Raw genomic sequence first — 26,459 nt, 5'->3', positions numbered from 1 at the left:
TGAAGGCACTGATTCTGAATGTGTAATGCTGTTCTACAGGCTTCAGCCCACAAGAAGATAGGAAGGTCTCAATCATGAATCATAGCCTTGGCTGCTACAATAACAGTTCAATTCTTTCTTTCAGCTACACCTTTCTGTTGAGGATTATAGGGAACACAAAACTCCGTCTTAATCCCAGCTTCTGAACAAAAATTCTGAAAAAGTCCTGACACATGCTCTCCACCAATATCTGATCTCAAGGTCTTAATACTTTTGTTAGACAAGTATTCAACCAAAGCTTTGAAATCTTTGAATCGAGACAACATTTCATCTGATTCTTTAGTCTTAAGAAAATAGATCCAGCACTTACGAGAAAAATTATCAATAAATGAATTGTAATACTAGAATCCACTAAGAGAAGCAACAGACATAGGACCACATAAATCTGAATGAATAATTTCTAAAATTCCTTTAGATCTAGATTCACTACTATAAAAAGGGCACTTGATGCTCTTTCCTAAAGCAAAGCCTTTGCAAACTTCTTCGTGATGCTTCTTAATATGAGGAAGACCAATAACTGCATTCTTCGTGATAGAGTTCTGAAATTGAAGTTACCAAATCTTGTGCTGAATCACAGGAATCAAATGAATTCAGAGAAAGAGCTTGAACAAAGTGAGCAGTGATGATAAAGACTATCATGATGAACACCAATCTCACAAGCTGAATTAAAATCAAAATTCTTTTTCCAAGCCAAAACTTTCCCATCAGCAAATACTATATTGAAACCTTTATTTTCTAATGCACAAATTGAAAACAGATCTCTCTTAGAACATATAGAACATCACTTCAATGAAGAGGAACACCAGACTTCGATTGAAAAGAAATAGAGCCAACACCTTTAACATAATAGCTAGCATCATCACCAATAATGACATTTAGACGAGAATCTTTTCCCTTCAAATCTGATAAGTTATCTTTGACCAATAATATGATGAGAGGCTCCACTATCAATTAGCCAAGTATTATTGTTAGAGGGAATATTGCTGAAGAGAAGAAACAAAAAGAAAACCTTTAGAGTATTTGCAAGTTATCTTTTTCGCAGAAGAGTTCTCCACATCTGCAATAGCAGCTCCATGAGATGGTTTAAGTTTCAAATGACAATCTCTAGCATAGTGGCCAAATTTATCACATCTGAAGCGCTGAATGTGAGAGATATTTCTTTTCTTTTTCTTTATGTTAGAAGAGGAATCAAGATCTTTCTCTCTAAATCTTTTCAAATTTCCTTTCTTTCTTTTTCCTTTAGATGTATGAACATAGAGTACATGATCATTTTCAGAGGAGGACTTCCGATTAATACCTCTTGCTTCCTGCCTGCATTCTTCTTGAATACAATCTCCTCTTAAATGAACGAACTTAGGAAGTTCACCTCTACCACTGATACCTTGAATGAATGATTCCCATGAATGAGGAAGTCCATACCTAGCAATCATTACCAAATCTTTGTCACCAAAAGGTTCACCTATGGCAGCAAGTTGATTTTTTAGTGTAAAAACCCCGGCCTGGTTATAGCTTCAAATGACATCAAGTTTGAATTATCTTCACTATTTAATAGTTTGACATTTTGTCAAACACCTTGCATGCAAGCTCTGATACCACTATAAAAACTCTTTGCCGACTATAACTTAATAACACCAATTTCTTTTACTGAATTAATAGTTTGGCAATGTTAATTTTTCTTTTTCTAATTTATTCAGTATTTCCCAAGTCCAATATGCAATAATAATTGCAAGAATTTTGGAATGAAGATGTAGAATCAAATTATCATTGCAAAGAAATTCTTTTATTTTAATTGAGAACCTCAAATCAGAATTAGATATATAACTATGGGCACCTGGACTGCAGTCAAATATGCCTAGCTGTGCTGCCAAATGTCCTTCCTCAACTGCCAATCCTAGCCGTGAATGATGAATGCCCTTGCCGTCAACTAATGTGCAGGTCGCTGGGCATGTGCAAGGGACTTACTGCTGTGATGTGTTACCCTTTCTGCCTCAGTACGGATGCCCCTATGAAATGTAAACTTCTGCTGGCTTATAGCTTTGATTGCCCACACTGTTGGTTGAAACTGGAAATACCAGCCCGTACAAATGCTCCAACCTCTTCAGATACAATCATGACTTTCAAATGATGAATCACAAGTCACAGCAATGGCCGCCGGTTATGGAGAATGATCACAGACTTTACAAAAAATTCGTATGGTCTACCAATTGAATCATGACCTCTTAATTTGCAGGTCTGCATTTCAGATTTGTGTATGGTTTCCCTTGAACAGCGGTGCTGACTTGTAATATCAACACTCCTTCCTCAATACAAATCGCAGGCACTGAGAATTGCAAAACTTCAAACAAATTGCAGGTGTTGAGAATTATAATATCTCCCGTCAACAACAATTGAACTTCCTTGGTAATAGACGTCTCCTTAGCTACAATTCTAATAGTAGGAGAATTCGACAATTTGTTATACCTCAGCAACAAATTGCAACAATACTTGGAACAATCCATAAAAACTTCACACAAACCCTCAGCCAGACAATCAATGAGGAAAATATATAATTCAGGATTATTCTTCTCCCTAGATACAAAAGATACAGTAGGAGAAAGTTGGCCAATTGTATACTTCAGCACAATTGCCAAGAACTTCTTAGATGAGACTCTTATACTTCAGCAAGGGCTCACAAGTTAGAAATCAGGAAAAGCCATAAAGGCAACAAAAGCAAATTAAAATTCAAGGATGCTTTTTGCTGATGAAAAGAGCTCTCATTTATAAGTTTCTCGTTGACAAAGTTTCCATAAAATTCCACTTCAGAAAATGTGGAAGTTTCCCAAAAGAACTCAACACTAGAAACTTTCCCACTTGCTTTTTAGAAACATTTTTTTAAGTCATTATTATAATAATGTAAACATTATTATAATAATGCAACTCAATGATTAATAAATAAATAAGAGCTCATGCAATTTATTACTTTATTAATTGTAGGTGACGACCAACTACTGAAGCCACCTACTGCACTGCCAAAAATAACAATTGCTGAAAATAGACTTACTAAAAATAGTAAGTCCACAATTGAGACCCCCAAAACACCTTGTCAGCTCACGAAGGTCGCTATGATCAACTAACTCCATCAACTGCGTAGACCTGCCAAAAATGGGGATAGTACATTTAGATCTGTAATTTTCATGAATTAAGAAACTACATATCTTCTTTAGACATCTTCACATGCAACAATTGACTTCTTAGGGGAAGAGCTTTGCTGGTATTATTGATTTCAAATAATTCCTTCAATGTACCAAACATCTTCGTAGTTGAATCTAATTTGGAAATCACTAGGATATAATTATCTTTTACAATATCTATCATGATCTTTTTGACCAAAAAAATGTTTTCCCTCCACTGAGATTTAGCAGGCTCATCGGGATGTTCAGAAAGATCAGAGGTAACATAATCTAGCAAATCATTTTTTTTAAGAGCAACTAGGATTTTGGGTTTCCAAGATTCAAAGCTTGAGGAACCTTCCAATCCATCCCCAACTTTAAGTCTGTTTATCATCTATTAAATACAAGAGAAATAAAGATAAGGAATTGAGCAACTTGGTTGAAATTAGATCTTCAGCAACCTTGCTCTGATAGTATGTTAGATTTGAACTAGATAATAACAAATTCAAAACCAATAAAAAAGAAAAAAAAAGGAACCTTTTTATTCTGGGAAAAACCCTCTTTTTCAAAGTAAACAACCCAACCCCACAAAATAATGCCCTTTTTCAAGAATATTCTTCAAGGTCTTTCACAAGTTTAAATCAGCTTTAATCACTTATAAAGATTGCAAGCTTGCACAAATATGCTATAAAATCTCATTTGAGAGTACAAGAAATAATATGTTGATAAAGTCTTTAGCAACAGGACCACATGCTGATTGAATCTATTAAAACTTCACATGTAGAAGTAGCAATCCGAACAATAGACTATATGTGCAGGACTTGGCCAAATACTTTAATTAAGAGATATTGAAACCAACTCTTGAAGTCTGAGAAATACAAATATGCACAGATTGGAATAGACTGAATACAATTACCACTGAAATTACTTGAACAACTGAGAGCACGAGCACCAAAGAAGAAATTAATATATGCAGATTAGTGAATACTGAACTAGCAAAATCACCTGAGAAAAACACAAACTTTGTCCTGAAAGTTATGCTCAGAAAGAACTCCACGTACTTCACAATACTAGTGAAGAAGAATACAAATACTCCATGCACTTCACGATACCGATGAAGAACACAAATAAAAGTCATAGATGAGTGGCCTTTTGGGAAGAGTAATAGTCACAACTAAAGCTTTGAACATGTGGCGACACTAGAATATGCAAGATCGTTAGAAGGAAGAATAACCATTGCTGAGTTCAAAAATGTGTGGTATAAAGTGAACTACACCCGACAATAATAGCTGCCGAAAATATGAACTGCACTTGATAGAAATGATTGCACCCAATAGGACGCGGTGGAATCTAATAAATATATCATAATCATATATGCCATGAGTAACTAATACTCCAACGTGGACTCCAACAAAGAACACAACGGTTGAAGGAGCTTTGACTTCTGCATATCAAAATTGCTAGAAGTGTAGAACACCAAAAAATTGCTTGAATTGTAACACACCAAAATTTCTTGAAGCAAAAAGCATAGGAAGACCTCTCTTGCAACTTAGAATCCAACACTAGTCACAACTTCAGCTCCAATTGTTTCTTATATCAACTATGCTCTATTAGTATATATCTACTATGCTCTATTAAAGATATAATAATACAATAAACGAAAGATAATAGAAACAAATCATAGTCACAACTTCCAATTTGTTCTATTGTGATTATTTTTAGTCACAACTTAGAATCCAAATAGTTCTTTCTTTTCATTTTGCTTTCAAATTTTTGTTACACAATCATACTTATGCTTGCACAAATTTGGTAGAGCTCTCTTGCATATTATAAACGATGATTTTTACAATGAGGGGCACTCCTTTATAAAGGTAAAATGATCTAGAAAAAGTAGGAGAAAAAGGTGGAAGAAACTCAACCACCTTGACTAACTCAAAGTAAGAAAGAAGATTTATTGGATTACAGGCATTGAAGGTTCGTGTAATCGGATTACACATAATCTATCATCTGCAACTACAAAGCTGAAAATGTCATTGAGGAAAAAGTTGAAACTGGTAAGTCAATGTTCTCGATTATCAGGAAAGGCTCTATACTTGATGATGTAATCATGGATGATCACCAAATCAGGCTGCTTGTACTTTGCGTTATTGCATTCTATTTGATGAATTGTTAGTTGTCATTTGAAAACTTGATGTAATCAAGATCTTCCTCATTCTGTAGTTGCCAATTCTTCTTTGTTAGATTCACACATTCTGGAGTTCCTGATACTTTGAAAACCTTCTCAATGATGTCTAGATGTAAAGTCAAAACAACTTTCCCACTGGCATCATCAATTCATCTCTCTCTCTCTCTCTCTCTCTCTCTCTCTCTCTCTCACAGTGCTTTGGCGCATTCCCACACAAACTCACGTTTCAGGGCTATAATTGGGAAAGTGGAGACCAAATGAATGGTGCTTCTTTTGATTCAGAGCATTTCTTCTTGATAGGATGTCTCAATTCTTTGAAGAAATTCTGACATATTTTGACTTGAAGAATTCAGTGCAACGTGAAGATTCCAAATAATGAAAACCAAATTCGACAGGATTGGATTCACAAAAGGGGATTAGGGTTGTACCACTAGATTTATGAATGATAGATGTTTGAAGTATGGATTAGTTACTTATAGAGCATTCTAGAAGGCTAGAAATGAATGGAACAACTTGTATTTTTGGCCAAAATGACCAAAATTGGAGTTTGGATGGTGGATTGCATGTCGGCAAAATGGGGCTTTTGCTTTGAATGACTTAGAATGGAAGTGGGAAGCATATGGACGTGTAGGATGACAGTTCTTATGTTAAAAAATGTGAGTTTTAACCAAAATTGGGTTTAGGAGATGCAATTACATGGTAAAAACTCATTGATGAAAATATGTTATTAGGTTTTGGCATTGAGATTAGATCTTTACGAATATGGAGTTTGAATGTATTTGGATGATGGATGGAAATTGAAGGTGAAAGCATGGAAATGTACTTGCATTCTTGAGGGAAGATCTCCAACTTTTCTCCAAAAAAAAAGCAAAACAACCGAGAAATTATATACAAAAACTAAAAAACAAAAGGAAAAACATACCTCTTGCTTTGACTCAAAGTTGATAATCGTCAAAACTTCACTTTGCATGCAATTTCGTTTTTGCAATGACAGACCTTTTGCATTTGCAAAGAATGAAAGTTTCAAAGTTTGTTAAATAACTTGAAGCAAAAAGCTAAGGCTGCATTTGATAAATGGATGATAAAAAGCCAAAGAAAGCAACAAAATTGTAGAGTGATGAAGAAATGCAAATAAAAACGGTTTCTTGCACTTGGAGAGCAAAGAGGGAAATTTGGAATAAGAAGAAGTTGGAATGATATTGTTCTCTCCAAAATCGGGTTTTGCAAGTGTGTTTGCATGCAATAACCAAAAGCCTTTGAAAGATTCAAACCTTAGCTTCAAATTGGGTTTAGAAGATGCAAATGCACGTGCAAGATGTTGCCGTTTGTAATAACCCCAACAGGTTATAATTGCTTCAAACACCAAAAATCTTTATACTTTAGTTGTTTGACATTTCATCAAACACTTTGCAAGCAAGCTCTGATACCACTGTAATGACCCCAACAGGTTATAATTTCTTCAAACACAAAAAATCTTTATACTTCAGTTGTTTGACATTTCGTCAAACACTTTGCAAGCAAGCTCTGATACCACTGTAATAACCCTCCTCAAATCTGCTCTCAAAGATGCTGATTGAAGGCTCAAAGAATTTTGTCAAACAATTCACATGCAAGAGACATATGACTGATATAGTATTTCAGCTTGCTTTAAATGACTTTTTCCAATTTGCATCAATGAGAATCTAGTGATAGAAGATTACAATGAACTACACAATGACCTAACATGAGTGTGCTCCTAATTTTGACAATATTCAGTGCATATATTATGATCTAAGTATGAGAAAAGAACACCTACAACCAACTGACATTTTTGCAAACAGTTGGTATGCAAACTATCTAGCTGATAAATAATGAGATTAAATTGCTTAAATGACACCAACAACTATTATCTTTTTGATTGCAATCAAATTTCTAATACAATACTCATGAAATATGGCCAAGACTTTGGCATTTACATGGATTACCAAAATGACAATGGTGGTATAATGCACACTTACAGCTGAAACTTATAATACCCTAAAAAAAACAATACTAACAAGGGAACTTGGTTGTAGATGGCTGTAATAATTTTCCTTCAATGCTGCCCTTTCTGCTTTACTTTTTCGAATTGCTTTTTCAGCCTGCTTTTTCGGTTCCGCTTTTTCCGCTTGCTTTTTCGATTCCGCTTTTTCCGCCTGCTTTTTCAGTTCCGCATTTTCCGCTTGCTTTTTCGATTCCGCTTTTTTCGCGTGCTTTTTCGGTTCCGCTTTTTCGGATTGCTTTTTCGGATTGCTACCCTGTTGAATCTCAAGACCATATCTTTCAATGGCGTCAAGATTTTCAGCTTGAAGGGATTTCGTCCTTCAAACTATTGAGACATAACCTCCAGAAAATTCTCCAATTTCTTTGATATTTCCAACCATGCTTAAAAGAAGCTCTTCCATTTCTTTTATAGTGTTCTCACAAGAGCTCCATCCTTCGTTTTCTGAATGTGGGATAAAACATAACTCCCTTTATGTAACTTATGTCTCCAATGTGTTATAAAATAAAAAGGACTCTTTTAATTTAAATATTTCCCACAAACTATAGTCTATGTATTAATAAAGTTAAATATTTAAATTTAACTTTATAAAATAGCTTTATCAATGCAAAACAAATCTTATCAATGATAAACAAGTCTTCTTGCCGATTTTAAACAATTACCTTAGACATACTGCTGCCACTGGATGTCCACCCATGCCCAAGATGACTTACTATAAATAATAAGTATGCCCAAAGTTGCCTCAAAACCCCTCAGAAAGACCTGCAACTGAAACTATCTAGGCCAAATGGCCTCTAAGCCCTTTTGATGTCCTGGTTAGCCTACGGGACCGTGGGGATATAGGCTAACGACAACATCATGCTATGAATGCTAAAAAGGGGACATTACAGTCCGCCCTTCCGAAAATTGCTTGTCCCCAAGCAATGGTCGAACAACAACCCAATCAATCCACCTGGATCCCAAATGTAGTAATGAACTATAGTGCTGTCAGTCAACATAGGCTCCTGCAACAACCTGTGAAAATTAACCAAGAGGAATCCATAAATGAATCGTGAATCACGGTGCAACTGAACTCCAAATCCACTACTGCCACAGTTAGGAACCCATGAGGCACAAACTCTCAAAATATTAGACCCCAAGTAGAGTAGATCACCCAAACTGTCAACATAATAAACACCATCCACACAACCCACCGTGTTATGTGGAATGCACACTCCAACTCTCCTACAATAGTGACCACTCCCACTTGAAACTGCACCAAATACAGAGAATCCACACACTGTACATCTGCTGCAGTTAACAAAACTCTGCAGATTACGGACCACTGTCTCATAACCATAACACCCATGCACTGCTGATGGTGAATAGTCATTACACGGTAGATAGCAAAAATGAGAGCCCAGTCCAAACCTGTCTGCCATCAACTCCTCAACACATGGATCAAAAGCGAACCGATGAACATATCCTTTAGTATAATGCCGGTAAAAAGAACCAATCTCAGTGAAAGACTCATCTTGCAGACGTGATATGACCAACTGTGACTGATCATCAACTAAGTCAAAGGATGATATAGCCAAGAGTGCAGAATCAACAAAAACATCACTAGTCTCTGTGCCCTCCAAGTCAAACATATCACAATGCTCAGCTGCAGCGCCCAACTCAGTTGAACCTGTTTCCAATGGAAATGGACCAAATATGCCAATAGTAGTGTCGTGGACAGATATATCCTCATCTCCACTACCTCTATCAACCTCGACCATGGACATCCGCGGATCACTAGACACCACAGTCCGTGATTGTACAGAATCTGGTAAAGACTGAAGTCGCTCTAACTCCATGGTCACCTTAGCCAAATGAAACTGTGACTCCTCGAAAGCCAACTGTGTACTCTCAAGAATCTCAGAAGTCACCTCGAGCTGCTGAGTAAGCTCACTCACCTCATCTTCCTTGGCCAATAATGCATCGTATGCTGTACTCCTCCACTCCATAAGATAATCTCCATCGGCTACCAACTGCAAATAATTTTGTCTCAGAATACGGATAGCCTCCCATAAAGAGTGGATCTCTGTCAAGGAAAGATAATTGCCTCCCTGCTCATCACTAGTAGGAGAACCCCATCCATAAATTGCTAGCAACTGATGAGCAGCATCGAAATGCTCGCAAGTGCTAGAAATGTCTCGCTCGCCAACTCTCAGCTGACTAGACACATGATTGTGCCGACTGGTCTAAATTCTATACTCTATCCCTGGTACACTGTCCAAAGGAGTAACCTCGGAATAGCTATCATCTGTAATACTCAGATCCTGGGACTCTTCTGTAAACTCTGTCATATCTGAGAGATCATCAACCCATTCCAACAAGAATGGTCGACTGGATATATGAACAATGGCCAACACAAGTGTGTAAAAACTAATTCCAGCATCAAACAAGTTGCTGGCATGGATGAGAACTACACTTGGCAAACTACTAATCAAGTCCATGATGGTGCAATAGATACTACTACCAAGGAATGATAGATATCTCTGGTCAAAACGATCCCAAGTACTAAGATAAGGATCCCAACATCTAATCCATGAACGGAAACCAGCTGGCCATTCAAGTAAACTTCTCACCTGAGTAATGTGAACAATACCAACTGACTTCATGCACCTGTCTACAATCTTTGAATCCGGAGTGTGAATGCTAGACATACTCATATCATTATCATGTGACCCGACTGTAAGAGAAAACTGAGTCCCTGCTATACGCGCTAACTTCCGAATTGAACTCACCTCAAGACAAAGCTCGTCCACGTGTCTCTCAGAATCCTGGAGAGCCAACTGAGTACACACCAAGGAATTTCGAGTATCCTCCAGCTCATGAAAAAGCCGGTCAACCTCCTTCTCCTCCTTCACTGCATCTTCCTTGATCTGTTGTAAGTCGTCACAAGAAGAACCTGTTGTGACTCCTTTCTGTCTCTCCTGCAGTTGAATCATCCAAATGTGATTCTCAATCAATCCATGTATCTTGTCATGATGAGATAAAGCCGTGACAATATCCTTGTCCCTTGTCTTTAGCTGACTTGCCAAACCAAGTGAAGAGTTACTAACCTCTATCTCATGTGAAGAAGCATCCAACTGTGCTTGATACTCATTTTCTGCAAAGTGCTGAATGCTCACTTTTTGATCAACTTTACTATCCTCAAACATGACAATATCCTCAACTGCTGTAACTTCATTCAGCCCAACTGTACTGGAATCACTATCTGTGTCAATCATGCAATCCAGTGTGCCTATGATATCACCTTCTGATGCAACTGGCTCAATCTGCACAACATCTGTAACCCCTTCTGCCTGTGAAGATGATGCAGATAAACCATTACTTGAAGATGTGCTAATGTCTCCCTGTATCGAATCAGCATGTTTGTTAAACTCCTCATACAAGTTTCTGCCTATCATAGGGAAGGCACGATCCTTAGACCTATCAAAACGTTCAATCAGTCTCTCCTTAAACTCCACATATGAGGTAATGTGTGCATGACCCATAGTGACCATACCATGATGCCACCACTTGTGTGCTAACCCATCCAGGTGAATTGCTGCATACTTAATAGCTTCTTCCTCAGGCATAGAGTTCATTTGAAAATATGTGTCAAGCTTTTGAACCCAAGCTCTTGCTGTAGACTTCCCCGAGCCATCATAATATGGTAACTGAAGTTTCCCTACTCTCTTCCGTAGCTCATAGCTCTGGTTCTTGTCATGTCCACGTGGCATATGCTTCATCCGCACATCTATATACTCGCTAAAGGTAATTGCAGCTATAAAATCTGGACCTCCGGCTTCCCAATCTCTCCTTAGCTGGTCCTGTATATCAGTGATTTGGGGCTCTGGTATGGGCTGCTTTGGAGCTCTAGGAGGAAATGTTGGAACCATGGGCCTTGAACTCACTGTCCTAGTTTGCTGGGGTGCATGACCGAAGTTGTTCTCAACTTGTTCGCCTCCATTATGTGCCCCATCCTGATTATTACCATTCTGATTATTACCATTCTGATTATTTTCTCCAACCACATTAGCATTCAACCCCATTTGACGAGCCATCATTTGCATCATAAGCTCAAATCTCTGACTCTGTTCCTGTGCTCTTTGCTCTGCTGATCGCTGTCCCTGTGCTAAGGTGTCTAATAATTGTAAGAATCTTTCCTCTCCCTGATCTGGACCGGCATTCATTTTGTCAAACATTTTTCTCTCTCTGGCTAATCCAAATTCCCTATAAGACCTCCACAGGATGGCAGGACTTATAGCTCTGATACCACTGTAATAACCCCAACAGGTTATAACTGCTTCAAACACCAAAAATCTTTATACTTCAGTTGTTTGACATTTCGTCAAACGCTTTGCAAGCAAGCTCTGATACCACTGTAATGACCCCAATAGGTTATAACTTCTTTTAACACCAAAAATCTTTATACTTCAGTTGTTTGACATTTCGTCAAACACTTTGCAAGCAAGCTTTGATACCACTGTAATAACCCTCCTCAAATCTGCTCTCAAAGATGCTGATTGAAGGCTCAAAGAATTTTGTCAAACAATTCACCTGCAAGAGACATATGACTGATATAGTATTTCAGTTTGCTTTAAATGACTTTTTCCAATTTGCATCAATGAGAATCTAGTGATAGAAGATTACAATGAACTACACAATGACCTAATATGAGTGTGCTCCTAATTTTGACAATATTCAGTGCATATATTATGATCTAAGCATGAGAAAAGAACACCTACAGCCAACTGGCATTTTTGCAAACAGTTGGTATGCAAACTATCTAGCTGATAAATAATGAGATTGAATTGCTTAAATGACACCAGCAACTATTATCTTTTTGATTGCAATCAAATTTCTAATACAATGCTCAGGAAATATGGCCAAGACTTTGGCATTTACGTGGATTGCCAAAATGACAATGCTGGTATAATGCACACTTACAGCTGAAACTTATAATACCCTAAAAAAACAATACTAACAAGGGAACCTGGTTGTCGATGGCTGTAATAATTTTCCTTCAATGTTGCCCCTTTTGCTTTACTTTTTCGAACTGCTTTTTCCGCTTGCTTTTTCGATTCCGCTTTTCCGCCTGCTTTTTCAGTTTCGCTTTTTCCGCTTTCTTTTTCGATTCTGCTTTTTTCGCCTGCTTTTTCGGTTCCGCTTTTTCGTTTCTGTTTTTTTGGATTGCTACCTTGTTGAATCTCAAGACCATATCTTTCAATGGCGTCAAGATTTTCAGCTTGAAGGGATTTCGTCCTTCAAACTATTGAGACATAACCTCCAGAAAATTCTCCAATTTCTTTGATATTTCCAACCATGCTTAAAAGAAGCTCTTCCATTTCTTTTATAGTGTTCTCACAAGAGCTCCATCCTTCGTTTTCTGAATGTGGGATAAAACATAACTCCCTTTATGTAACTTATGTCTCCAATGTGTTATAAAATAAAAAGGACTCTTTTAATATAAATATTTCGCACAAACTATAGTCTATGTATTAATAAAGTTAAATATTTAAATTTAACTTTATAAAATAGCTTTATCAATGCAAAACAAATCTTATCAATGATAAACAAGTCTTCTTGCCGATTTTAAACAATTACCATCGACATACCACTGCCACTGGATGTCCACCCATGCCCAAGATGACTTACTATAAATAATAAGTATGCCCAAAGTTGCCTCAAAACCCCTCAGAAAGACTTGCAACTGAAACTATCTAGGCCAAATGGCCTCTAAGCCCTTTTGATGTCCTGGTTAGCCTATGGGACCGTGGGGAAATAGGCTAACGACAACATCATGCTATGAATGTTAAAAAGGGGACATTACACCATTATTGTTGAAAATGTCTTACTAAGTGCAGATCGCACTTGTTGGAGTGATTTTCCATGTTTGAAAATGTCTCCTCAAGGCAACTCGGGCTCCCCAACTTGCGTTGCATGTGTATTTATTTGATGCAAATGCTTTGAACCCGCACCACCACAACATTTATGCTGAGACATCACATGGAGGGGTGGCACTGATATATAAATTGAGGTGGATTGCATTTCTCAAGGTAAAATCTGCAATATATCATCTTTGCACGTGCCAAATGAAAGACAAACTAATTTTGTGAAGTTGAAGGTTGTGTTTAGTATGTAATGGCATGTTGCATATATCAAGCAACCTAGGAGTGTCCATCTTCGAGGTGGTAGAGGTGGTTTTGTCAGGGGACATCTGCCCCTATTTCCCAAGTGTCGGAAATAACCCCCTATAGGGATGCTAGTTTTTTTTTGGTGATGCGTCCTCATGGAACACTGCTTTGCGCTATGTTGCTTGGGCTTGAACTATAGTCTTTGGTACAATGTTAGAAATAGGTATATCTAACTGTAATATTAAATTATTATATTTGCATAGAGTGTGTTTGGGAAAGAAAACCAGTCATATAGATATTGTATACATTGAGAAGCTGCTTTAGAAATTCCAAGCACATATTATAAATATGCTTTGTTAGAATAGTAAAAGGCTTCCCTTTCACTATGTGCGTGTTTATGAAAATGACACTGCCATCTTTTGTAATAGCTTCATATTTTGTATGTGCACACTAATCATCTCTCTAGTTTAGAACTACAAACAGAAAATCATCAAAGTGTGAGAGTTGGCATCCTACTTGATGACACAGCATGATTAGATCGGAGTCAAAACTCCACATGATTCTTGTAGCTCTGTTACTACAGACAACTTACAAATATCCATGAAAATAGACTGGAGAGTTTTTTATGTAACATCCTTGTAGTGCTTTGAAGCTTTTTCAAACAAGATTCTTGAATCTCTCACACTATATAACAATTTGTCCATCTTTTTCCCCATGCATTCTTTGGTAGCTCCATGTTAAAGGTGTCAAAAACTCATTTCCGGCATGTATGGTAAAAAAATTCAGAAAAAGGAAATTGATAAAAGCCCTTGTTCTTCTTTGTAAACTAAATCAAGAGCTCTTTAATTTGAATCTGTCCTGTGCACTGTGTCAAAAGTTCAAAACCAGGAAAAAGCATCTTTCTTTCACTCTTTTAGGTCCTCAACACTCTGAGTGATTAAATGTTTTAAATTGTTTATTCATGGTGCTTATTGGGCATTTTTCCATCAATATATTAATGTACATTTGTTAAGTCTTTCTTTACAATGAATGAAAGTAACTTTATCATCTCATTACATAGACTTGAAGCAATTTGCCGGCTAATCCTAAGGAGCAAAAGCCTTAAGGCTTAATGGTAGGGCACAATCCACAATTAAGTATCATATCATTCCTTAATATTTTTTCCTTCAGTGCTTATAATTCTTTACTTTCTGTTGAGATCCCACTATTGGGTGCTTCATTGAGTCATAAATTGCTTCTCATCAAGTTTAAACAGTAGGCCGATTTTTCCTTTTACCTCTGGATCATTTAGTTTGCACACACACACATATATATGTAGATTTTGAACTATAAGCTTAATCGAAACATTACATTGGGATGGTTATATTGATATCTACTCATGCTTGTATTGGGATGGTTGTATTTTTGCTTACTCTTGCTTGTGAATGTTTTGAGGACATGGTAATAAACATAAGTTTAATAACTAATAAACATATATTGTTCTTTTGTGATGACCCCTTGTGAGTCGTCTATTTATATATGAATGGATTCATTATAATTTGTAATGACCCCTTGTGAGTCATGTATTTGTATATGAATAGGTTCTTTATAATTGTATGCTGTTTAATTTAATATTATCATTAAATCAAGAGAAAGCTAGGATTCATGCTATTCCAATTATAGCTCTGGCTGGGAGGAATATTCAGATACAATAGGTCACTTTGAGACCAAACTCAACGGTCTCCCTCAAGGTTTTTGTGGATCCAAGCCCTTAAGCGTCTCTTGGACAGGTCCTCGAGGCATTTGGAGATGCTGACCGTTTACCCATCTCGAGATAGCCCATTGGCTGGATTCATACAAGACTTTCCCATGTTTTATCCAATGTATTCCTTGTAGCCTGGACTTATAATGGGACTGAGCATGGATATTATTTAGGCGAATATATTCTAATTATTATAATGTATAGCATACTTAACTTGGAGTTACACAAGTCTTGTGTTATTAATAGAGTATCCTCCCTTGGTGTTATAGATACATCAATGTCCGATTATAAGAATTGAAGCCGACTGGAATTATTTATTGATACTTTGGCAGCTTTGTATACCATTGCCAGTTACTGGTTGTATAAGCCGTTTGGGCTGACAATATATATACAGTTTAGGCTAATGATATTCTCCATTGCCTTCTTTCTTATATGCTTATTTGCATTCCCTTTATCTACTTTTGATCTTTTTGATAATCTTCTTGTTTCTTTTGATGCCTTCAGTTTTATATACCTGTTATCCCAGAGCCTAACGATGGTATGAGGGAAGTCACATTCCTTCACGAGATGCTGTTTGCTCCATGCCTGGTAGCAATAATCTGTTTATTGTTTTAGAAGTAGACTAGTATGCCACTGTGGACATTAGTATGACACGTAGAGTAGGCTTTGTCCTTATTCCTTCAAGTATTGATATTGTGTTTAGTTATATTATTCAATAAATAGTATTGAACTCCATTATATTATTTGTTTATTTATTTTCAAATTTCAATATTATTTATAATTAATATTACTTTAGAGGGGGATGTTACATCTTTCTCAATGGAATAACGTTTAAGTCGATTGCTTTCTTGGATGCTTTGTACTGGTTCTATTAAATGAAGATGTTTCTATTAGAAGAGCTTTGTTTGCACTTATTGTGAATCTTTGTTAAGTAACATTAGCGCAAAATACTGAATTTGTACTAGCTGACATCAGTGAGCAACTTCACATTTTTCTAATCTTGTCAGAGCTCATACAGAGCTTATGATTTTAGAAGTCATGTTTTACAGCATGGTTATTTCCTAGATTGTTGACTTTCAGCAGGAACCGAGAGCAAGAACAATTAGAGTGGCAACATACATATGCTAGATTAAAGGCTGGAAAAGTATCACCTCCATTACCTGTTCCAGACCATATACTAAAGCCACCTTATGTGGATTCAAAATTTTTACCTGAAGTTGCATATGGAACACAAATACAGAATGCTGAGGGGATAACACGTATGAGAGCTTCAGGACAGCTTGCTGCTCGTGTCCTGGAATATGCTGGAACATTGGTCAAGGTATGCTTTAGTCGACAAGCTTTCAATCAAACTATTTGTTCTGAATGATTTTTCATTGATAAGTTATTAAGAACCATACAAGTATCCTAGATATACAATCAAAATTTGAATCAGGCATAAGATTCATCTTCAAGTAAGCCCTTTTCTTGTTGGTGGAAACTTTGAGAAACACAAGTGGGAGGGTTACATTGCATGGATCAAATTTCCTTCGACTCAGATCCTAAACTTATGGACTACGCATTTCACCAAATCCACCTGATACATTCACCTGGCTTCAATTAGATTCCATGCAATTCTGTTGAGGTTGACCACACTTAGGAAGGATGTCTGATCAATTGTGTGAAACTCTGTTCTTCTAATATTTGTTTTAAGAATCAACTGTATGTTACATGTTTTCAGTAATCCTTTTACTTTAAGTTTCATGAATCGTTTTCTGGCATGGTTTCTTAAACGTACATGACAAACTTGAAAGTAATTATTGCTTGTATTATACATTGGAATGGTTGAAGTAATTTTTGATTATTCTCAGATATATTTACACATAAAACTTAATGGCATGTCAGTATTTACTGAACTACTACATACTGCACGGAGAATACATGTAAACATTTCTATTATACTTAGCCAATTCTATCATAAAGCAAGATTCTAGTCATCATGGAGAATTCAGAGTACTCGAGGACTAACCATAAGAACTTCAAATTTTTTACCGTGTTTAATGTTGGTTATAAGTTTAGGTTTAACCATAAGAACTTCAAATTTTTTACTGTGTTTAATGTTGGTTATAAGTTTAGGTTTATTCCGGCATGACATATCTATATAAGGATTGCAACTATCAGAATTTTATGTAAATTCAACTTTCTATCTAGTCTTTATGAACAAAAGAGAGAAACACCTTAATGATTTATGGTCTAGATGGCTACTTATGCCTCCAATCTGTTGAACTTGTAGTTTTCTCTTTGTTATAATTCAGATCTATTTTGGTTGTTCACTAATAAGGAAAACTCTTTTGAGATCTCTTATTGTCCAATCAAAACTGTAACTTACCAATATAACTACCAGGTAATAAAATTAAATAATAAACAATTCTTGGGAAATTAAACTAATCTTTTATCCTTAGTAACAAAAGTAACTGCTATCCTTTTCACATGAATATAAATAACTGAACGTTCATTTATTAACTGAAAGAGAGATAATTTTTCTAACTTCACATGAAAGGCAGTTAAACTAACAATTTTTATTTCTCGAATGCTGAAGGAAACAATTCAATAATTGATTTTACACGAAGAGGAAATAAACAATTTTTCCATTTCTTAATTCCTAAAACAAAGAAAGCATTAACTGAAATAACTGTCAAAGCATAAACCTTAGAACCTGATAAGTTTAAATCTTTGAACCTAATAAGCTTGATGGTTTAATCTTTGTTACCCTTCTTAGATTAGGATATCCTTAGGGGAGAAAGTGTACTATCAGGGTTTTTTACCACTCAACTGTTGATATTACGATCATGACCTAATGGTCATCCACACAACTTCCACATGGAAGTGCCCTGACCCTTCCCAAAGGATGTGAAAACAAGCATCAATTTCATTTTGCCATCCAATACTTGGTGCACAATTCACAATTGTCATAGCCAGCGAACCTATAAACATCTTTTCCTATCAAGGCTGTTTATTGGTTACAGTAAACTGAATTTAATACATGCTACGGAATTAGGAATGCAACACATGAGTAAATACGAATGCAATGTTTCCACTTGTATCTTTCATTTATGCTTCTCTCAAGTACATCACACGGCAATGCAAGATAACCGAGATAACAAAAGGGTTGTGACTCAACCATCATCATAACTCCTTGCGCTAATTAACAACTTCCTAACACATACTTAACTATCCTTGAAAGATACTACAACTTTACAACCAACATCATCCCCCATAAAAAAGAAAGTCGTCTCTTGATGACACACAACAAAATGGAGACATTGCATTTTATTACTTCCAGTATATACATATCAAGAAGAAAGACTAAGATGAAGATGAAGGGGGTTGAGGAAGCATTCCCGAAGGTGGTAACTGTGATGCTGAAGGGTTCAATTGTGTTCGTAACGAACACACCTACTGATTCTAAACCTTCAAATCCTCTTCCACCTGCATCTGTGCCTCTAATGTTCTTCTAACATCACTGTAATATTCACTAGCTCGGTCTACTTCACTTTAGACTCCTTCCCTTGAGTCAACTGAGTCTTCGTCTTCTCCAACTGCGCTAGGAGCTCTGCTCTCTCTCTCTCTCTCTCTTCTGGCTAACCAAGTCACTCTCCACTGTTGCTAACCTGATAGCTAGCTCCTCACGAGTCCTCTTTGACTCCTCCCAAGCCTGCTTTGCTGCTACCCTTTATGCCTCAGTTCGCCTCCTAGCATAGTAGGTGTCTTTGTACACCTTGATGTAGGGGCATCCTAGGCTTGGTTGCAATCCTGCATGTTGTAGGTATTTGGTTTTGTAGTTGTGTACTTGGTCACCAGAGAGCAGTGCTCAGTCACTATTGAAAGTCGTGTTGGTTGAGGTGCTCAGTCATTGAAGAGGCTCGATCGCTGAAGAGATCGACAGATATTGTTGCTTGACGCTCACTGTTATGCTCGACATGTGTTGGCTGCTTGACACGTGTTGGTTGCTTGGCAATGCTTGGTAGTTTGCTGACGCTTGGCAGTATGTAGGTGCCAACTAGAGTTCCTAGTGCATCTAATGCATGTAGCTTGTGATCATAATGTGGATCGATCTAAGAGTCTATGTGGTCTTGGTTATCTCTTCTATTGCATTTGATCATGGTTGCAAGCTTGGGGCCTGTCCTATGTACTTTGTGTAGTTATCGCGTATTAATTGCGGGTTAACACGAGGGTTAATATTTTGTATTTAATGTTTGTTGTGAGCAGACTTGTGGCTTAAATATGCATTTAATGCAAGGGGGTTTATTTAATTTGTAATTGCTAGGCCGACTTGTGGCAATTGATGATCTTAGTGATGCTATGGAAGAAAGAATCTCAGAGAAGGTTAAAGCAGATTTCAAATCTAAAATGTGTTGTGAGGTTTTCACATCGTCGCCTCAAAACTTTGGGGACCCCCCCCCCCCTTTTTCGATCAAGCCTTGACAATTTTCGCGGGTGTTGTAAGTCTTTGTTTGCCTTAGTGAGTTTTCAGAGTTGTCCAGAGGTTTTGAATTGGTAAATTTACACCTTGGATGTCTTGGTCTCTAGGAGCGATTCGGTTTATTTTCACCTGGTGCTAAACTTGATTTTTCAGAACATGTAATTTTGTCCCTAAGCCAAACAGAATTCAACAACAACATTTTTTTGATGGTTAAAATAATATCTGGTAGGACAAATTTGCAAATTTTGGACTTAAATGGATTTTTGAAAATTTGATATAATTGTATAAGCTTGAGCATTTTCAAAATGATTTTGTGGACTTAGTTGTTTTGGAAATCTAAAAAAATTTGATGGTGAAGAGATTTTTTGATGGTGAAATTGAATTTTGAATGAAATTGAATTGCCAAATAAGGATTTATTTTAATTGCAAATTGAAATTGGGTTGAAGTGCAAAATTTGATTAAGTTGATATTGAATTGTCTAGAGGGGGATTTCAAAATTTTAAAAGGAAGTGAAATTGAAAGTAAAACCATATTTTTGCACTGAGTGTTTGTAATCTGGAAATTTAATTTGCCCCCCTTTGTGTGTTAGATTCAATGTATTTTAAGGTCTAAGAGGTGGGAAATTCAAGGTAAATTACTGGGTCTACAATGGGGAAGACTTAAAGCTATATTGGAGGCCTACATGACTTTTTTATTAAATTTCAATGTTAGGGCTTATGGTAATTTCAAATTGGGCTAATTTAAACACCCTTATTTAATTTTATTTCCCTCCAATGCAAGTAGGCCCTATTGAAGCAGGCAAAAGTTTGGTATAAGAAGAGGCTCCTCTTCATTTCTCATTCCAACTTCTTCCATTTTATGGAGCAGCGAATTTGTTTGGAAGGGGAGCATGGTTGATTGTGAAGTATGATTTTCCAATTTTTGGCAGCAGTTTTCCTTCTTGTGGGCAGTGACTTTCTTCATTTGAGGGGCATTTTTTTTATGTGAGGAGCAGATTTCTTTTCTGCCCTAGGCGAATTTGTTTGGAGGCCCAAATTTGCTGCAGAGGTGCAATTTTGAGGGCAAAATTTTGGAGGTTGGCGATTTTTGCTTGGGGAGATTGTGATTTCGTAGGGCAGTGATTTTTTTTGCCTTAGCTAGGTGATTTTGAAGCTCTGAAATTGGTTAAAGAGCAGTGAGGTTGTCTTGGAAAGTCTGATTTTTGTAGAGCTAGGTGAATTTAACAAGGGGGCAGAATTTGCATGAGATCTGATTTTGCATAATGGAGAATTTTCAAGAGAGACAAGGTTAGTGAATTCCGATTTTCGCTAGAGATTTATTATTTGCAAGGAGGACTGAATTTTCTGAGATCAGATCTGAACTTGAAGAGGCCCGATTGTTGATAGGAAGTAGATTTAAGGTAAGATTCTCATTCATTTTTAGGGGTGAAGATTGGTTTTAAAGGCGTTGTTTATTCCTTGTTCTTGCTTGGTTTGTTTCCCTTATCTTCTTCTTGCATTATTCATCCACCCCTTCATCATTTCCGTAGATAGGCTAAAGTTGGGAGATATAAGTGTAGATTTCACGATAGGACATTTGGAGAGGTAGAAATAAGCTAGACCACCCTAAGATTGAAGTTGGGAGATATAAGTGTCATCCAACTTAAGGTAATGAAGAGGCATAAATAAGTGGTAGTCCCACCCTTAGGTTGGAGAGGCGATTATAAGTGTAGAGATAGGATTTGGAGAGGCAAATAAGCTAGATTCCATCAATAGAAAGAAGTTGGGAGATTTATAAGTGTAGTCCATATCATTTAGAATGAAGAGGCAGAAATAAGTGTTTAGGATGGTGGATGTTAGTATAAACAAGAATCCAAAGGGAACGAATACCAAAAAAAACAAGGGAGACATGATACCTAAGATAGCTTTCTTCTTGTAAGTGAGGCGAATAAGTGATACCAAAACTGGCACGGTGGACATGGTATAGTTGAAGGATAGGTTGAACGAAGGACAATCCCCCATGGCGAAGAAGATCTACAAGAGCGGAATTGTGCATGCGGCGGCTTTCCCTCCTACCTTGCCTTGTCCGGAATTGGTAATGGATTATGCATCCCGATTTGATATTGTGACCAAGTCCATCATTTTTGATGAAGGGAGAGAGTGTTGTCTAACATCAACGAACAAGTGGTCGAAGAAGTATTCAATGTTACTCAAAATAAAGGAATGACAGTGGTAATGATGGATCAAGCAGCTAAGTTCTTTTAGGATAATTAGGATGCCTACTTCAATCATCTAAAGAAGAATTGGCTATATGAAGGCAAGAAGGGTGTTACCAAGTTGTCAAAGCTCACCAAGTCAGATTTCAAGTAAGAGTATAGCGACCTTATTGTGCTTCTTAGCCGAATCATGGGCGTGGCTCAAGGTGTGCGATTCGAGAATCGGATGTACTATTTTATTTATGAAATTGAAAATGGAATGAGAAAATTTGATTGGGCTAGAATTATAAGTGAAAATTTAGAGTTGCAACTAAGGACAATACAACTTCAAAAGCAATTCTACATGGTGTCCTACGTTTTTAATCTAATTGTGAGACTATATGAAAATCCTGGACTGAAGACCTTAGGAGTGATTGGCAATGGGCTATAATGATCATTACCGATGTCTCCTCTGGAAAAGATTTTTCTTCCACTACGTGCAGAGAGAATGGAGGTCGTACGGTTTTGTGGTGTACGGTGTGTCAAGGGCAATGATATTCATACACAAGTTGGGCCACATAGATGCAATGTTGGCCATATGGTACTATGAAGTTGGCTGTACGGTAGTTATGAATGGCCGTATGGTATGAAGGGGATGACTGTACAAATGATACAAGGAGATGGTCTCGTGGAGAAGATGCGGTGCAAGCCATATGGTTAAGAGGGGCAGAAGATGCCATACGGTAGAGTGTTTTGGCCGTACGGTAAGGCAAAGTGTAGATTGTATGGTGAATGGGGAAAATAGCAAGCCATATGGCTTGGTTATGGGGCACAGAGGGTGTGTTGGGTGTCGTGAATAGCTAATGGAGTACGAACGGAAAGCCAACAACTTATAAATCATGAAATAAAACCAAACAAAGATTTGAACACGAATAATCCTTCAATTAATAATTGCCAAAAGATGGTGCTCTGATTTGCTAGATCCAAGCGAAGTGTTACAGGCGACAAAATAGGGTGAGGGTTGAATTCCACTGGAACCGACAAACCAAATAGGGAAGGTCTTTCACTTTCGAAATGACAAACAACAGAGAACTCCAACAGGAATTTGTAGTACAAAGAAAATAATCCAAATTGTATACCTACGACTACTTACAAGCCGTGCTTAAATACTTGTCAGGAAAACTTTTCGAGGGTGTACAAAGATAGCCAATGGCCACACCTACCTATGGAAACAAAACTAAAATGGGTTCGAGATATTTTAAATCAATCGTCCCATTAACAAATATTTGATTAATTAACTATTTTATGATTGAGATATTACAGGCCTCCTGTCCCAAATTTTGCTTGTCCTCAAGAAAACGCAATGCTGGATGTTGTAGAATGTGCTTGCCTTCCCAGGTTGCGTTGTCCAACAACAAGTGTTTGCAGGGCAACAAATATTCCTTCACTGTTCGGTTCCACAGGGTCTTCTAATGTACTTCAATAATCTCGACTGGTTCCAATTTGAGCTTTCCTTCTTCATTGAGTGGTGGTAAACCTGTAGCTATCGTGATGTTCTGTCCCACAACTTTCTCTAGGAAGGAAACATGAAAAACGTTATGAATACGGTTCCCCTCTAGAAGTTCCAACTCGTAGACAACTTCATCGATACGACAAACTACACATTAAGGGCCATAAAATCATGGCTTCTGTTTTACCGACCTCTTACAATGGATGAAAGAAAGAAAGATATAGACAAGGAGTGAATTCCTAGATTAGATCTAAAGACGACATGTGTCCACTTGAAATTTCATCCTTTTCTATTGCAAAAACTCTTTTCTCTTTCTACCCATTTGATCTAATTTTGTTTTCATCACTATCTTATAACTGACTTGAAATATGTCCTATTCAATGATGAAAACCATTCTGTTTGCCAACAATCTGAAAGCTTCATGATATGCTAGTAAAAATTTGATTTTAAACGGATTGAAGGTAACCAAATTCAACTTTTACTACATCTTCACCAGGTTTTACCAATCTTGTAACTGCATTTTGAATTTTCATCAGTTTCACCAAGAAGGCCCAAAATTTACATTTTTTCCTATAGCCACTTCTGGTTAACACCTGCACAAACATTGACTGCAGAAATGGAAAGTTTGTCCTTTGCCGATTCAAACGGTATATTATATTGCATAATTTGGATGAAAATCGTGCCCCTGAGACTGATTCAAAATTTTTGCTTCCACACTGTGAACAGCGCTAAAAATAAAAATAAAAATGATTATATAGTAAAAACTAAATAGAAACATTCAATCATTTAAATCTTTTAAACCATTTTAAACTCTGAGCGTTGAAAATATTTGAATTTTGAGTTTTTATATTCCTTTCTATTTCTTCGAGTTCATTGATGCCATGTGTCTGCCTTTGAATGGTCCAAATGTACTTGGCAAATCTTGTGATACCAGGACGAGCCAACTCCTTTCCCTTCGTGTATTGCCTCATAGTGCTGAGGACCGAGGCATAATAATAGATGAACTTCCAAAGATTTTTGGCCTTGGTAACACATGATTTCACCCATACAATCTTTGCCAATATCCTCTAACATGAGGTCGAAGTAATGGGCCGCACATGGAGTCCAAAAGATTTTTGGGTGTCTCTCCATCAATAGTTTTCGTGCAACAATTTTAAATTAGTTAGTGAACAATGAAAATTTTTGATGTATTAAAAAACTTTTAATTTTCAAATTTAATGAAAAACTAAAACAAATTTTTTAAAGCTTAGAAAGTTAGAAGTTAAAATTTTACCTGCAACAACATAATTAGCTGCATTATAAGTCACCACTTAGACAACATTCTGTTCCCCCACTTCCCTTATGACCTCCTCAATAGTCTCACATAAGAATTTTGCATTTTTCACATGTGAGGAAGCATCTATAGACCTCAAAAACAAGGTGGATCCTGAAAGTGAAAATTAAACAAAATAATTATCTTTCTAGAATCAATAGTCAATAAAAAAAAATTTTTGTTATTCAATAATACATTAAATTTTAGAATTAAAGAAGTAGAGGATGATGAATTACCTCCGCTAGAAACAAGAAAATTTTGGAGGGTCCTATTCCTCCTATTTGTGCACCCATTCGTCATAATGGTATACCCCTTATGGCTCCAAATCTTTTTATAGTCCTCTAACTCAGGTTTCATCTCCTCAACCATATCTAGTAAGAGGGAGCCACTCAACTCATCTTCAGTGGGGGCTTTGAACCCCGCACCACAGATGGAAACTGCATCAATCATCCCCTGCCAATAAAGAGTCCTATTACATTTATAAAAACATTTTAATAAGCATATTTCAAATTTTGAACATCAAGTTAAAAGTATAAAATTGAATTTAAATTTTAAATTTTAAAACGTAAAACAATCAAATATAAATGAAGTTGAAGTACCTGGCTGCTATAAATGTAATGTTGCAAAAAAACCAAAACTTACAAATTGTTTTTACTCCAGCTTCATGTATCTCCCTATTCTAGTCCAAGCTCTCAAGTGAGGGTTGTGCGCCAGGAGTGGAACGCGGTACAAAAAAATTGTCCAACCTAGATTTTGTGACTCTAGGACGAAAGGTAAAGCTAGTACTACTAGAAGGGGTAGCAGCTGCAGCACCAGTAGCAGTGCAAGGAATAGATGTAGAAGAAGAACGAGCAACAAAAGCACTAGGAGGATAGGGGGGAAGGGAAGAACCTTCTCCAACACGACCTACCGACTCAGAAACATTTCCAGAGGAGTATGGAAGGGAACTAGAACCAATTTGAGCTAACTCTTCTAATTTTTTTTTTTCAAATTGTTTTTCTTGTTCATATTTTTCCAAGGCTACATAAGAAAAACGTTGAGCCTCAATAGTTGCAGCTCTACAAGGCTCAGTATCATGACCACGTATGCCAACAATATGGTATTTCAATCTATTTATCCCCCCACTATTAATGGTTTTTCAAAATAGGCATTTTTTTTGAGTTCTAGTTCTACCTGGAATGTCTATGGTGAACTTCCAACACTCATCTTTTTTATTGCCTTTAGAGAGCTTCGGTTTTTTTACCTCCAAAAGCCATTATGAGTAAGGAAAAATGTAAAGGTTGCTGCAATAAGACATTTTAGACCAAATATTACCATTTAAGCATTGTATTTTATGAAGATCTAAAGTAAAAAACTCATAAACAAACAAAAAAAATTCATCCAAAAAACCCGTAAGCATAGAGAAAGAAATCATCAAAATCTAAAAAATCAAGTCTTAGCTCTTTCAAATGCTTTAGGAAGTGTTGAGAAGAGCTCCTATAAACTCTTTGATGATCTAAATGCAAGCTCCAATGTTACAAATGCAAGCTTTTCGCCTCTTCCTTTCAGCGGGTTGCAAAACAAGGAAACTCTATTTCTCTCTTCTCTCTCTCTCTCTCTCTCTCTCTCTCTCTCTCTCTCTCTCTCCTTCTCACAATAGAGTGTTATGGAAGCCCTTTTAGGGTTATAAGAGTGAGGAAGAAGAAAAAAACATTAAAAAAAATGAAAAAATTATTATT

The 26,459-nt window shown here is 36.8% G+C and overlaps 1 protein-coding gene across 4 annotated transcripts in view; it reads left to right on the top strand.

The window, feature by feature from the left end:
* Positions 1-26,459, top strand: part of MAP1D (methionine aminopeptidase 1D) — a 294,689-nt gene that overhangs the window by 96,519 nt on the left and 171,711 nt on the right. For 2 of the 4 annotated variants that reach the window (XM_089797260.1, XM_089797258.1), the window contains exon 3: positions 16,364-16,604. In XM_089797260.1, coding sequence (XP_089653386.1) covers positions 16,364-16,604 — 241 coding nt within the window. The remainder of the gene's footprint in view (positions 1-16,363; positions 16,605-26,459) is intronic. The other 2 variants (XM_089797259.1, XM_089797261.1) reach the window with 1 other exon arrangement.

Source organism: Cupressus sempervirens, chromosome 8, assembly GCF_028749045.1.
Source record: "Cupressus sempervirens isolate cs-2001-9-10 chromosome 8, ASM2874904v1, whole genome shotgun sequence".
Lineage (NCBI taxonomy): Eukaryota > Viridiplantae > Streptophyta > Pinopsida > Cupressales > Cupressaceae > Cupressus > Cupressus sempervirens.
The sequence above is the reverse complement of the archived record's forward strand: the minus strand, read 5'-3'. Positions and strand labels throughout refer to the sequence as shown.